General features: G+C 37.3%; 1 protein-coding gene across 3 annotated transcripts in view; it reads left to right on the top strand.

Moving 5' to 3' along the window:
• CLDN10 (claudin 10) overlaps positions 1-16,420 on the top strand; it is a 126,353-nt gene that overhangs the window by 108,862 nt on the left and 1,071 nt on the right. For all 3 annotated transcript variants that reach the window (XM_037800178.1, XM_037800177.1, XM_037800176.1), the window contains exons 2-4: positions 252-413; positions 509-590; positions 16,291-16,398. In XM_037800178.1, the coding sequence (XP_037656106.1) occupies positions 252-413; positions 509-590; positions 16,291-16,398 (352 nt within the window). The remainder of the gene's footprint in view (positions 1-251; positions 414-508; positions 591-16,290; positions 16,399-16,420) is intronic.

Here is a 16,420-nt window from a genome sequence, read left to right as displayed (position 1 = left end):
TTGTAGGGTACATGTGAATAAACTTCATTAAAACCATATTAAAAAATAATTTAAAAAAACTGTGTGTCATAGAACAGACACTTAATATAGACTAACTTGCTTTCCTTTCTTGCTTGTCTTGGCCTGTGTTTTAACCATTATGGTTATTTTTTTGGAAAACAGAACAATCCTTTGACAGTGTATAATGAGAATTTATTGCTGGACAGCCACATGTTTTATGTTAATGTGAAAATGACTTACTCTAATTGCAGGTTATATCCAGGCATGTAGAGGACTTATGATTGCTGCTGTCAGCCTGGGCTTTTTTGGTTCCATATTTGCACTGTTTGGAATGAAGTGTACCAAAGTCGGAGGCTCAGATAAAGCCAAAGCTAAAATTGCTTGTTTGGCTGGAATTGTATTCATACTGTCAGGTAAATAGTAACTTTCTTCCAAGAAACAAGGTACTTTCATGATGTTAATGAACTAATACTATCAATAGTATTTTCCCTCTGATCCTTTTTTTTAGGGCTGTGCTCAATGACGGGCTGTTCCCTGTATGCAAACAAAATCACAACAGAATTCTTTGATCCTCTCTTTGTTGAGCAAAAGTAAGTACTTTTCTCAGTCTGTATGTTTTTAGCTCAGGAAATGTAAACAAATTATAAATTAGGATACTGATAAATGTTATTTAATGACATCATTCAAGATTAAGCATTTTATGATTCACCAAAGATGCACTTAATTACTTCATTTGTGTTACTCAGTGTCTTGCCTCTAAATAGCTCAAGGCATTGAATTTAAAACTATAAATTTCATTGCTGAACATCATAAAATTGAAATTAAGTAGGGAAAAAGTGGAAGAGAAATGTAAGATGGGTTGGAAAGAATGATGGGGTATGACAATAGAAAATTAAAAGCTTGACTTGATTGTTGACCATCCAAAATGATATTTTGTAGATATTAAAAGCCTTTTAAATTTGCTCTGTCGCTGAGCAAACTCCACCTAATAACCTTTATAAAGGAACTCTACATGATGCAAGATTTAAAAAAAAAAAAAAATGGTCTAGGTCACAGTATGATAAGCCCAAGTCAACGGTAGTCCCCAAAACCTTAAAGAATACCTGGATCCCTATCTGAGACTTTATAAAAGTTTCACTCACTAAGTTTATTCTTCAGAGACTTAAATCCTTCAGAGAACTCCTATGCCAGCTAAGTCCCAAAACGCAGAGGCAATAACCTCTTCAAGAACATCAACTAGATGTGTCTCCTTTGCTCATAAAGCTGACACCCCTTTTCAACATGAACAAGATAGGGTGGTCACTGCCCAGACATCCCTGAACATCAGGAAAGTGATTAAACTAAAGAAAGGGTAGCAACAGACAAGATGGAATCTAACAAAGGATTATGAATACTGAATCTTCATATTATTTTCTTTTTCTTAGTTGCTAGGGTATTAGAATAGTTGGAAGGAAAGAACTGAAATGGTGGAACTGTAACACATAGCATCCTTTAAAATTTGTTCTGTAGCTACTTGTTAAATTGTAATTTGAAAGCTATCACCTTTTTGTATATATGTTATATTTCACAATAAGGAAATAACTGAAATTATGGTCCTGTAACTCATAATAACTTTGGAACTTTCCTATATATCTACTTGTTAAATCATACTTTGAAAGATATTACCTTTTTGTATATATGTTATATTTCATAATAAGGAAATAACTGAAACTGTGGAACTGTAACCTATAATATTCTTTGAAATTTGCTGTCTAACTACTTGTTAAATTGCACTTGGAAAGTTGTCACTTCCATTTATATATGTTATATCCTATAATTAAAAAAATACGATTTAAAAAAATGGTCTAGGAGCATGGCACGGATATCCAGATGTAACTAGTCACAGTTGCACATTAATGCTTTGGCATTAACAGATCAGTTTATTTGTTATTTTTAAAACTACGGGCTGTTGTTTTTAGAGTTCCCTAAGCTTGTTCTTTGGGTTGGAAAAACCCCAGAGATACCAGATCAGAAGTAATAATATTTATATCAGCTATCTTGTCTTATCTGTAGATAAGCCACACAGGTATACATCTATTTCTATCCATCTGGCTAGTAATTCTTTTTCAGATTTCAGATCAAAGACATAGAATTTACAAAAGTAATTACTAAAATAAATGGTCAGGTGTGCATACTTCTTTCTGGTAGACTCAGGAACCTTCAGAACCACAAGTTTCCAGTGTTTGTCTTTGGTGTATTTTATGCACAAACAGTAAATGCTTATATAATAGATATATCATGAAGTAGAAAGAAAATAATATTTAACATGTTGAGCCTATGTGTCAACCACTGTCTTCAGAGCATTACAGATATTATTTTATTTAATTCTTACAATAGTCTTAAAAGGTATGTTCTCTTGATATCTCCTTTATAAAGATGAGGAAAGAGATCAAGTAATATGTCCAAGAGAACAAAGCTAGTGTGTCGATTGAACAGTGATTCAAACCAGGTAGTCTAACTTGAGAATCCTTGCTCTGAAGTGCATGATTTATAATATTTATTACTTCATAATTTTTGTGACAGTATGCTGCATATACTGTTCATCAAGGGGATTTGTTGTATATTCTTTAAAATATTTTTTACTCAGAAAGTTTATTAAATAGGAAACAAAAACAACTGTCTTGGACCTTGGTCTAACTTTTATTTTCCTGCTTATGTTAGACAAAATATATCCCAATTTATACATTTTTCTCATAATTTTTGATAATGAGAAGTGAACAGGTATAAATGACACTGAACATTGAGATGAAAGATTTTGGTTTTGCATATTCTAGGGGATAGTGCTTCCTCAGCTAGCATTTGCTAGGATTTAGTAATTGGTGCCTCTGTTTGAGCATGTATGTGAATTTAGAGAGGACTGTTTTGGAGATTGAAAGATAATGGCAGGGCTGACCCTCGGTGAGGTGTGATTTGGAGGGCACCTCTATAGGAGGATTCTGACTATTTCTTTGATGTCTTGATGGACCTGAATGAGATGAAGTTCCCTAAGGTCAGAAAACATATATTTCATCGCTGTCTTCTTTGCCTAGCACAGTGCCTGGCATATGGTAGATCCTATTAAAAGGGTCTGTTAAGTGAAATTCTTATTTTTAGAACCCATCCTTTCAGGTAGAAAAGTCTTGTTTTCTCAGCAGAGAAGAAATCTCTGAGAGGATCGAGATAGAAGGCACGCTCACTCTACTCTTCACATCATCACAGATTAATCTCACTTAAACTGGCTGCCACCAAGTAACATCTCTCCCTCCAGCATTAGGCTGTGTGACTGTGGCACAGGCACAAATGTGTTTGGGCCTTTAGGAAGGGCAGTGAGAGAGAACAGCTTGCCACCTGCTGTAGTTTAAATTCCTTATGAGCAAATACTTGTCTCCAATACTCAAACCCTAAAATGCACTGGAAAAGAGTTCAGGCCTCAGAATGTGTTTTTGCTGTTTGTTTGTTTTTTTAATTGTTGTTATCTAAGGATACTACACAATATTAATTGAATCTTGTTTGTAAATTTCCAAGATATCCCTATATTAGGTACATTTTGGCTGCCCAAGTACATAAACACAGCTAAGCTCATCAACAAAGTTCCTACTGTGTTCCTATTATGTGCAGGGAACTCAATAGTAGCTTTGACGATGAGAAAAAAATGAGCAGCTTCTAGTGCAGAGTTGGAGTAAAGACTGTGGAGGTAACCCTACAAACTTTATATTCAGTGGCTATTTATTCTACAACCCTTCCCTTTCCATCATATGTCTGGGAAGATTTTTATTTCCAAGCTAAAATAATTTGACAGAATTTCAATCTGAGTCTGTTTGTGTTCTACCATTTCCCTCATTTTTTCCTTTTGTTTTGCTTCCTTGCTTTCATTCAAGTTATGGTTATGCTTTATGACTACATTATGGGCTCATGCAAACCCTTGAAAGCTATTTCTCAACTCTTCCCTTTAGGATGTTTCAAACCAACTTCCTCTTTCTTATTAAAACAAAACCTGCCAAATTCAAAAAATTTACACTCCTAAAAGCTTATCTTAACAGTTACCCCTTAGTATGATTCACCATAACAGGGTGTTGAAATTTAATTACATTATTCCCACCATTGCTTTGTTGTCCAAACCATTAACTTCCTGAATGTCTTGCTTTGTTTTCTTAATAAACAGTTCCAAGTAAGACTTGACTGACATAAAGAAACCTTTTTTCAAATCATTCAAAGTTATAGCATGGAACCAGCTGCCCTAATTGAGGAAACAGAACATCGTGATCTTTGATTTATTCTCTTTCATTATATGATATTTGTCATTAATGTTTTGGCTCAGATATTCTCATCTTTGGGGTATTATCATCCTTTAGGCTTTACTATTTTCAGAACCATGTATTTATTTATCTTTAGAACTCTTCATTCCTAGCATGTGTTTATCTGTTTTTAGGTTTTAATCTTTACTTACGTAAAATTGTTTCCCCATTGAGGCTATTTAGTAGTTAGAAATAAACAGCTTTTTACTTTCAGATAAATTATCTCATTCTTATTGTCTGTTACATTAAATGAACAAAAGACAATTCAAGAAGTAAGTTTCTAGATAAAACAAATTTTCCTGGGTGAGGTTGAAAGGAATATTGATCTCACCAGGTGACCCTGCCAAGATATTAAACTACTCTGTTTGCTCCATATTATATAATTTAATAAATTATGGATGTCTATTTATTTAAGCTTACTCCACTCATGAGGTTATTTGGAGAATGAATTAATATTGATAAAGAACTCATAGATTCTTGGATAGGAGATTCTATGCAGGTGCCAAGTGTTAAGAACAAAAGAGAATTCAACTGTTAAGTATTAAGAAAGTGTTACTCTGCGACTTCACTCTGTTCAGAGGTAACACAGGCCACCTCAGATCACCAGAATTGCTCTGATGATTTTGTTATGTTAGTATGACTTTAAAAATCTGCTTGGAAACCAAGTGTTTGGCAACTGTATTTTGTTTTTACCAACCAGTACATGAAGTCAGTTTGCCATGTTTTCTACTTTTACTCCCACGGCTCCTCTCCTTTTCGCATCCTGGCTTGTATTCTGGGTGGGGTCCCTTTGCACCCTGTGCTTTTCTCATAATCCTACTGGGTGGTTCACACCTGATTATTGATCCAAATCCTAAATCAGTCCATGAGCATCCTGAAGCAGAGACCACAACTTCCTAATTTGGGAATCTCTTGTAGCTAGTTCATGTTCCATGATGTTTACAGCAAGGATGGCAAGTTAGCAGTAGAGTAAGACCATCTGTCTGTCATTCTTCTATCCTGGACTAGAAAGACTGGACAAACTCGTGGAGATATGGGGGAAAGAGGCAGCACAGCACATTGTTTAAGAGTGAGTCCCAGAATCCAGACTGCCTGGAAGTAAACCCCAACTCTGCCACTTACTAGCTATGTAACCTTGAGGAAGTTACTTATTCTTTCTGTGCCTTGTGTCCCTCATGTGCAAAAGATAAAAAGGAGTAATAAGTACTATGAGATTGTGAGGATTAAATGAGATAATATGTGTCAACTATTTAGAACAGTTCCTACCACCTAGTAAGCGCTCAATAAATAGCTATTATTTTTAAGGGTACTGACCCTTAAGCATAGTATATTAAGGTAGCAGTATATTACTTTACATTATACGGTATATTAATGCTAGCCACAGAGAAATGTTTCTTGAGATGTTGAATACTAGTGGGAGGGATAATTGTTTTAAGAACTTGGCTCTTAAGGAGAAGGAGGTTTGAAAGGGACCTAGCATGAAACCATTTAAAAGAAACAAGGCTTGTATAGTTCTTTCTCTTTTTCTGATCACATCTGTCATAGCGCTAGGTTAGGAATGAGCAACTATTTGAAACCATCATGTGAATAGGTACTCTTTGAGACCCTACACATGAGAACTTATCCTACAAAAGTCTTCCCAATACTTGGTTTATACTAAATTATTTTTAGGTAGGCTGTTGAGGATTCTGAATAAATCGTAGGATACAGTTTCAATTGACCCAGACTTCTTCACTGCAAGACTATCTGTATTTCCTTCCCGCCACACAAACAAGTGACCACACCCACATCCACATTCAGAGATTCTTTTTTTTTTTTTTAACATAAAATACAGGATTCCCATATACCATCCTCTTATTAACACTTTGCATTGGTGTGTTACATTTGTTATAACTGATGAAAGAACATTTTTATACTTGTACTATTAACTGTAGTCCATGGTTTAACATGGGGATTACTGTGTTGTGCAGTTCCATGGATTTTAAAAAAATGTTTATTTTGGTAACATATATAAAATTTAAAATTTCCCCCCTTTTAAAAACATCACACAAAAATTCTTGACCTATGCTTAGTATACTAGTCATATATTTTTGTCTCAGGACAGTATTTGTTGTTTCAGTTATTTTCCACCTTGTAGCACAGCCCTCTCTGCAACATTGGTCTATTCAGACTTCAGATTTTTTTCATGTAAACACGTTATTGTGCCCACTATGAGTATTATGACTCAGCACATCATTTCTCACTTAAAATCAAGGCTAAGTAAACTCCCAAATATCTACACTAATGGAGGAGATCAATGGCAAGGACGTTGCCAAACAGCAGATTTGTTCTTGAGTTGAACTACATAATTTGCGGGACATTAGATATTCCTTTTAAATTGTAATTTACTTTGGCTAACATTACATTGTGGACAATTTTTAAATTTCCATGAGTCATTGGCAAGCATTAGAACATAAAGACACTCACTGGTAACTTTGCAGAGTATTAGGGAGGGCAGCACAGTGGTTAAGAGTACAGGCTTTAGAGTTAGACCTCAGCTCAGATCCTGGTCCTGGCCCTTACTGCTCTGTGATCTTAGTAAGATGCAGTTGTCTCGCCTGGAAAACAGGAATAACATCCTGCTTCTGAAATGTTAACAGGATTGAAGGAAATAACATATACAAAGCATTCGCCAGACTGGCACATAGTAGGTGATCAATAAATGTTGTTATTAATATATATAATTTATAGAATGATGTACTACCCTAAAGATAAAGCATATATGTCTATTATAATCTAGCCACAGAAAAGCTATCTAGAATTGGCACCCCAAAAATCAGTCTTTATTTGGGGTTTCCTAAATTTGAGTATTGTCCATGAAGGTTCCACATGTAAGTGGACACTTACAATTTAAATTATCCCCTTCTACTCTAGCTACCATTTGGGAGGTAGATGCCATTATTTTGTAAGGCTCATGGAAAGCCTTGGGTAGGAGGTCCCGTGGCATCCCCTGGTCAGCACCAGAGGACTGTTAGTGGGAGGAATTGTGCTAATTGCATAAGGGAGACGAGACTCTGGCAGCCTCCCAGGGAATATGAGCCTGGTTGGTGCTAAACAGCTTGCTGGTAACTGGAACTCCCAAAGAATGTGGAGAATTTGGGCAGTCATCTGTAGGTAATGCCTGTGGAATACTTGTTTAATATGAAATCCATTCTGCAGTTATATAGACCTTGGATTATATAAACTTATGCATTGACAAAAGTTTACTTTAGATTATACGCTTTAAAAGAATGGAATGCCAATGGAATTCAACTTTTAAAATGTTAAAATTAATTATATATTTGAAAGTGGTTAAAAGGGGAAATTTTAGGTTCTATATATGTTAATAGAATAAAAATTTTTTATATAAAATAATATAGGACTGTGCAACACAGTGAACCCTAATGCAAATCATGGACTATAGTTAATGGTACAATTATAAAAATGTTTTTTCATGAATTGTAACAAATGTACCACACTAATGCAAAGTGTTAATAGGATGGTATATGATAACTCTATATTTTACGTATGATTTTTCTGTGACCCTACAACTGCTCTTACTTTTTTGTAAGACACACAAATGTTAAAATTGATAACATATGGGTGTACTCTCTAGAACTTTTGGGGGCATATTTAGTTTCGTTAATGTAACTAGAATATTTATTTTGGCTGTTTCCACTCTTGATTTAAATGGGGAGTAGGACTGTATGTTTGGAAAAAAAAAAACACTGTGAGAACATATCACACAGTAGAGCCCCTCCTAGCTGTATGACCTTCAGCAAGATCACCACTTCTTTGGGGATCTTAAAAGGATGAGGTTCTTCATTTGTTAAACAGTTCCTTTCAGCTGTAACATTCCCTGATTTTAAATTACAACATTCACCTCTTTTGGTGCTGTGTGAAAAGACAGCCTGAGGGAATTCAGAAAAAATTCCATACCTTAGAGCTATTGAGCCACTGAGAATTTTATAAGCCAGGGAGAGAGAAAGCTCCATTTTTCTGAAATAACAACTAAAAATACATTGTATTATTAGTTTTTTATATTAATAAAATATTTTACTTAGATAAGGCATACATGATAGGAAGATGGCATGATGGTTAAAAGCTCAGGGTTTGGAATCATGGTCATGTGTTTTAAATCCTGGTTCTGCTTTTACTTACCTGACATGGGGCAAGAAGTTAATCTCTTTGAATTTCGGTTTCCTCATTTATAAAATGAGGATAGTTAATACCCATCTCTCAGAATTGTAATGAAGATTAAATACTATAATGTATGCAAAACAATCTTAACACATACACAAAAAAATCTCAGCAAAATGAACAATAATAGTAGCTGTTGTTATCATTGTCATTTACTTGAACCACAACTGTATATATTTTGGAGACCTGTGATAATATTTACTTTGCAAAAACATGCTCTTCTCAGTCTATTGTTACATAGACTTGAATATTTGTTAAATAACAAATAAATATTGTTAAAGTCAGAACAGGGGTTTGGGTGCAAGGAAGACACGAGTAGGTGAAAATCAGGATTTCCTCAATCCATTCACTTGAGGTTATTGTGATGGTTCCAGGGCAAAAATATGAGTTAAGTATGAAACGCATCAAAATTAAGGTCACCAAGGGTGGTAGAAAGCCCTGGCTGAGGTCATAAAGTCACCAGGATTGGGTTCTAGCCCGGGCTCGATCAACATAAAATGAGACATAAGCAACTGCCTAGAGCACCAGACACAGCCAGGCAGATGAGAGTAACCTTACTCAGTAGTGAACAGTATATTTAACTCCTTAGATCTTTATGGCTCCTTTTCTAGGGAAATTTTAAGTGGTTCATCTGTGTTTTAATTTCTCTGTATAGAAGTAAATTTGTTCCCTATTACTTGTTTTCTAAATTCACATTTAATCACAAAAATGTCTTAAAGTCTTACAGGCAGCTTTTGATTAGTTTTATCAGCCACACTGAATAGCTCAGAGGATACTCCCCCAAAACAGTGCTTTGATCTATACAACAAAGTTCTGTCCTCAGCCTGATGATTATGGACCTGCCTGGTGCTAAGCAGGTTTATCCTCATTCATGATAATGAAGAAACTTTGGTGGTCATAATAGCTCAAAAAAGAGCCCACGCCCTTGAGTGGGAAAGCTGGGCTTTCTGGCTCCTGACCTGGAGCCAAGAGGATACTGTTAAGAAAGACCTGCATCACACACTCAAGATATCTTGAAGTCAGCTTCTTAGCATTACCAAAAATGAAGAAAGATTTCCAGGCAGAGACTCTTTCCCAATCAATGTCAAAGGACGTACCTCTGGAACAAATTTGAGTGGATATTATATTGCTCCCTCTCAACTCTAAATCCTGTCCTTGTATTAACAAGTCAGCAGGACTTCTGGGAAGATGGCAGTGTGGGTGAGGCAGAGCGGGCTTCTCCTCCATGAAAGAAACTAGAGAGGGCTGGAGGACACCGAGAACTGTGGTTTTGGGTGTGATTGGCCATAGAGGGACCCCTACAGTACATAGTGGGAATGTGGACAAAAACACAGAGAGACTGTGCCTCGAGGGACAGGGTGATTTTGTTTGTCCAGGACCGCCTCTCGGGGGTGGCAGTGGCAAGATGGCCACCAGGCAAGGGAGTGAGCAGCAGCTTTCCACTTGCATGCACCCACCATGGCAGTTAGCTGGGGAGGTGATCCACCACATCCATAAGGCCAGGAGGTCCCGTAAGGGAACCCAGGAGGCTGCATTTTACTCTTCCTCCACAGAAGTCTGGGGTGTGCACCAGCAAGAAGTGGGGATAGGAGAGGCTGCCACACGGCCACACCAGGAGCCCCTCCCACCAAGAGGCTCACAGGCACACTGTAGGCAGGGAGTGGGTCATATCTGAGCTGGAGAGTGCCCTTGAGCAGACTGCCTGTGGAACTGCACAGGACCCACATTGCACTCCCAGGGCAGGCAGTCCCCAGTAACTCGGAGAACTGGTGCACTTATTGGATCCCCACCCAATGTGGACCCTGCCCACCACACAGGAGAAGTTCTGGGAAGGCTAGTTTGAGAGTAAAAGGTGGCTCAGGAGCACCACCTGCTGGTGAGATAGGGAAACTGCACTCTAGCAAGCTGTAGCTCTGCCATATTATATATAAATACTCAAATAATACTGCATTTCCCAAAATAACCTTATTAAGAAAAGCGACAGAAGCTAAAAGAAAATCATAAAGCACTTGAAGACTCTAGAAGATATAGACAAGCCAAATGAAAAATTTAAAAAGCCAGAAGAGACACAAAATTGGAGCAATTAATTAAAGAAGTGCACACGAATCTCCAAAACAACTTCAGTGAGATGGCTAAAGACGTAAAGGACATCAAAGAACACTTAGAAGAGCATAAAGAAGAATCTGAAAGAGTGACTTTAAAAATAGCAGCTCTTAAGGAAATAGAAGATAGTGTTGATCAAAGTAAAAATATATGAGAGACACACAACAGCAGATTTGAGTAGGTAGAAGAAAGAATAGATAAACTAGAGGACAGGGCACTTGAATGTGAATGCACAAAAGAACAAATGATGAAAAAAAAATTTTGACGTGGCTCTCAGGGAAATGACGGACAACCTGAAGCACACAAATATAAGAATCATTGATGTTCCAGAAGAAGCAGAGTAAAGGACTAGGAAGAGTGTTTCAAAACATAGTTGAGGAAAACTTCCCAAACCTTCTAAACAACATAAATATGCAAATCAAAGATGCCCAATGAACTCCAAATAGAATAAATCGAAATAAACCCACTCTGAGACATATACTGATCAGACTGCCAAATGCTGAAGAGAAGGAGAGAGTTCTGAAAGCAGCAAGAGAGAAGCAATTCACCACATACAAGCGAAACAATGTAAGACTAAGTACTGACTACTCAGCGGGCACCATGGAGGCATGAAGGCAGTGGTATGACATATTTAAAATTCTGAAGGAGAAAATTGCCAGCCATGAATTCTTTATCCAGCAAAGCTGTCCTTCAAAATGGGGGGAGAGTTTAAAATTTTCACAGACAAACAAATGCTGAGAGAATTTGTTAACAAGAGACCTGCCCTGTAAGAAATACCAAAGGGAGCTCTACCAGCTGAGAAAAAAAGAAAGGAGAAAGAGGTCTGGAGAAGGGCACAGAACTGAAGAGTATTATTAGTAAGGGTAATTTAAAGGAAAAAAAGAGAGAGGGGGAAAAATAAATTTGACAACTAAAAACAAAAGGATGAGTTGGCTGGTTCAAGAACTCCCTTCATAATAATAACTTTGAATGTGAATGGATTAAACTCTTCAATTAAAAGATACAGACTGGTAAAATGGATTAAAAAGTATGACCCATTGATATGCTGTTTACAAGAGACTCATTTTAGATCCTGTGAAACAAAGAGACTGAAAGTGAAAGGATGGGAGAAATATTACACACAGGCTGCAACCAAAAGAAAGCAGGGATAGCTATACTAATATTGGACAAAATAGACTTTAAATGCAAAGATGTCATAAGAGACAAGGAAGAACACTGTAGATTAATAAAAGGGATAATTCACCAAGAAGAAATAACAATCATAAATGTGTATGCACCCAATCAAGGAGCTCCAAAGTACATGAGACAAACATTGGCTAAACTGAAGCAAGCAATAGAAAAGTCTACAATAATAGTGGGAGACTTCAATATACCACTCTCTTCTATAGATAAAACAGCTAGACAGAAGACCAATAAGGAAATTGAGAACCTAAATAATATGATAAATGAATTAGACTTAACAGACATACATAGATCGTTACATCCCAAAGTATCAGGATATACATTCATCTCTTGTGCCCATGGAATGTTCTCCAGGGTAGCTCATATGCTGGGGCACAAAACAAGTCTTAATAAATTTTAAAAGATTTAAATTATTCAAAGCACATTCTCTGATCATAATGGAATGCAACTAGAAATCAATAACCACCAAAGAACCAGATCTTTCACAAATATATGGAGGTTAAACAACACACTCCTAAACAACAGTGGGTCAAAGAAGAAATTGCATGAGAAATGGGTATATATCTAGGATGAATAAAAACGAGAACACAACATATCAAAACCTTTGGGATGCAGTGAAGTTGGTGCTGATAGGGAAATTTACAGCTCTAAATGTATGTATCAAAAAGTAAGAGAGCTAAAGACAGCGAACTAGCTGAACAACTGAAGAGGCTAGAGAATGATCAGCAAACAAATCCTAAAGCAACTAGAAGAAAAGAAATATCAAAGATTAAAGCAGAAATAAATGAGCTGGAGAACAAAAAAACAATAGAGAGAAAAAATAAAACCAAAAGTTGGTACTTTAAGAAGATCAAAAGATTGACAGACCCTTAGCTAGACTGACAAAGTCAAAAAGAGAAGATCCAAATAAGCAGAATGAGAAATGAGAGTGGGATGATTACTACGTATCCCAAAGAAATAAATAATGCAAATCATCTTTTGCCTGATGACATACAGTGGTAAGTGTGAACTGAAATCACTGTTGAGTAAGTCTGTGATATGTGTCTTTCAACAGAAAGAAGAAAAAGTCACAAAACCTTCACATTCAAATGGTTTAAAATTATTGAGGTAGAGAGAGAGTCTGTTAAAGAGTTCAGCCAAATCAACTCTAAATGGGTATTATTAAAGTTTGTCCCTGACAGACCTCACAGTGAAATTCAAATGGAAATGATATTTTCCGTGTCATAGAGTTTATTATTTAGTTATGTAAAGAAAATTAAAATATATAAAAAACAGGAATAAGTGAGCTAGTTTTTAATATAAGCCAAACTCATGACGGTTAAATCCCTTCAGAAGTTTCAATATGGTTTAAATGAATTTAAAGACACAATTAACAACATTTGATCTGCCTGGGTAACTTATCTTTTTATTTGTAACAGCACTGGGTACGTGTTTGAATGCTCCTTTAAGGGAATTCACATAGTACAGAGCTGTGGTTTATGATTTCTATAATCCTCACCCTCAACTGACCACTATTAATAAGTAGAAACTTATTTTTAATCAACTGTGGTACCTGGCACTAGTATCATATTTTAGCAAACCAGAGTATTTCAAGAAAATATCAACCCATTTCTTCAGGGCATGTTTATACCAAGAGTAATACTAAGGCATTGTTTTGGAAAAGAATAGAGCCTAAATTCTAGGAGGAGAAAATAGAGAAACATAGAAAGTGCCATAAAATTGTTTAGTAATTATACTACAATGATACCGTGCAAGTAGAAATTTTTGTAAAACCAGTCACGCTCATTTCTTTAATTGTATTTGCAGTAAAAGAATAAAAATGGACAGATTTGATGTCAGCTTACCATAGTCCTTCCAGATGTTATAAAGAGGGCAAATTACATGGGCCTACAACTTGCCAGGCACTCTGCTTGTTCTACGTTCCATTTTAGGAACCTCTACCCCCAGTCTCCACCTTGCAAGGATAGTGGGCGGATAAACAGGAGGACCGGCCACCAATTACAGCTTGGCTTCTTAACCCTCTGCCAACCTCCAAACTGCCCCCACCCTGTTGTTCATCAAAACAACATAAAAACAGAGCTGTTTGGAAATCTAGGTCATCCTTTTAGATGAATAACATAATTTTAACTACAGTATCTTTTATAAACTACCAGTTTAACACTCTTGATCTAGTCAGCTTTCTTCTTTTTCTCCCATACACTCCACCTCATTTTTTACCTTTGCACTTGGGTTGGTGTTCAGTGTAGACTGAAGGAGTTTTTCCCCACTTACACCGTCCATACCCTTTCTGCCTTTGCTTCAATGGGAACAGTTATACAAGTTTCTTGGTTCCCACAGTGTGAGAAACAAGCACTATTCCTAAAAAGGAATAAGCACTCACCCGATTGTGTAGAAGAAAAGCATTTATTCACGATCTTGCAAGAATGGGCGCACAACCAAAATGTGGGGGGTTGGTGCCCAGAACAATAGACCCAGTATTTTTTATTCCCTACGCTTAACTCGCAAGTCCCTCCCCTGTTTCTCCAGTGGCTGGATACTTCAGAGGTTACGTTCTATTCGACAGGGCTAACTAGCCTGTGCAAATTTGAAACATGCAGCCCACACAAATTTGAAACACTCAAAATATGTCTAGGATGCGAATTTGAAACATATGAAACAAGTCTCCACCTCTGACTATAATTGTTATGCCCAGGCCTCTTTCCTTTGTTCTTTAACTGCAGAGCCAGTCTGAGCTAGTTTGGTAACAAGTTATGAAGCCATTTTAGGAACCTCTACCCCCAGTCTCCACCTTGCAAGGATAAACAGGAGGACTGGCCACTGATTACGGCTTGGCTTCTTAACCCTCTGCCAACCCCCAAACTGCCCCCACCCTGTGTGAAAGCTAAACTGAATCTAATTCTCACAACAGCATAATCACTGCCCCCACAAATTAGGTGCTTACCCCTGGTTTTTCTGTTACAGCTATTTCTTGCCCCATCTATCACCCTGATTTCCCAGTAAAGGTAGAAGAAGAGTAAGGAAAGAGGGAATCACAGGGCAGCACTTATCACTTACATCACCCCACACCAATGGTAAATGTGGCTGACGGAATTGCCTCAATAGCCAGGTCTGAAATACCCACAGGGAACATAAATCCCCGTGGAATGTTGATTCCTGCTCCACGAAGGTAGTGTCCAGAGCCATGCCATTCAACTGTCAATGCTGTGACTGAAACCACACGTGGACATCTCCATGCAGATGAGAGAGCGCTGAGATAGTGATACAGCTTGTAGAAAGGCAAGAGGCAAGACTCGGGACTGCACGGGCAGCTCCCACCCGCTGCCATCAGCAGTTCCACCTGGCCTTGACTCCTAAGCCCACCTGGGCCCTGTGCCTGGTTCAGTGTGAGCAGTGGGGGAGGGGGCCAACCTTGGCCCTGGTCTTCCCCTTCTTCCCCTCACCTCTTATTGTCCTTATCTTCTCAGTGGTATCTACCTGATCAAAAGCAGACTCTTTCTTCACCAACTTCATTTTACACTGAAAAGTATAGTTAGGGAAGGAATGGTGTCCATCAAATTTTTGCCTTGCAGTGGAGGTCCATGGGCCAAAAGAGTTTGATAGTCACTTCTTTTAAAAAGTCTATTTTTCAGGAAAAGGAAAGACAAACAGGAACACAAAGTCCCTGAGATTTTGATCTGTTTTTCTCATTCTGTATTTGTTCCTGTGAGTGAATGCTCCTCCCCTAAAAGAATTTCCTGTAGCCAACCAGTGCACACAATTTCTTTTTTGTTCTCAATAGCATTATTTGTGCCTCTTAATAGGATTCTTCATATTCTTCTTTGTAGGGTGATCTCCCCCAAGACAGAGACAGTTTCGTTTATCTCTGCGTCTGCTCCTGTGATCTGGCGAAGCACTGTGGGCTGCCCCTAGGAGATACTTAATAGCAATTTGTAATCATTAAATGATGGTTGTTTTTTATTCATCTCCCACTAGACTGTAGGGATAAATAAGACAACATTGTATATCACTGACTCTTTCTGGACACCTTACACCATGATTTGCATATAATAGGTACTTAAACCTTTAGTGAGTTGAACTAAAATTAAGACAGAGGCAGCCTTCCCTTTTCTAACTACAGTCTGCCTAAATAATTTACCCTGCAGAATAAATGGATGGAAAGCTTTGTGAAGTTAGGGCAGGGCCCGGAAGAAAGGGGCTGGATGAGTGAGATCTGGCTACAGCTTAGCTTTGCCTTTATGTTGCCTATGTGGGTCCCTCATTTTCCTTTCAGGATTTTGGATATAATAAAGTAATAGCTATAAAAACATGTTAAGAAAGTTTAAAAACATTATAAGACACAAGGTGTTATTCTTTTATAATTTCCAATAGCAAAAAAATTATGAGCATTTAGAAAATGTTGTTGGCTAGTAGTGTTAAATACTATTTACTCCCCCAAATAAGTAAGCCATAATACGTGTCTACCACTTCCTCATAGGTATGAATTAGGAGCTGCTCTGTTCATTGGATGGGCTGGAGCATCACTCTGCATAATTGGTGGTGTCATATTTTGCTTCTCAATATCCGACAACAACAAAACACCCAGGTATGAAAATAGACAAAAGTTA

This window comes from Choloepus didactylus, chromosome 12 (genome assembly GCF_015220235.1).
Source record: "Choloepus didactylus isolate mChoDid1 chromosome 12, mChoDid1.pri, whole genome shotgun sequence".
In the NCBI taxonomy this organism is placed as follows: Eukaryota; Metazoa; Chordata; class Mammalia; order Pilosa; family Megalonychidae; genus Choloepus; species Choloepus didactylus.
The sequence above is the reverse complement of the archived record's forward strand: the minus strand, read 5'-3'. Positions and strand labels throughout refer to the sequence as shown.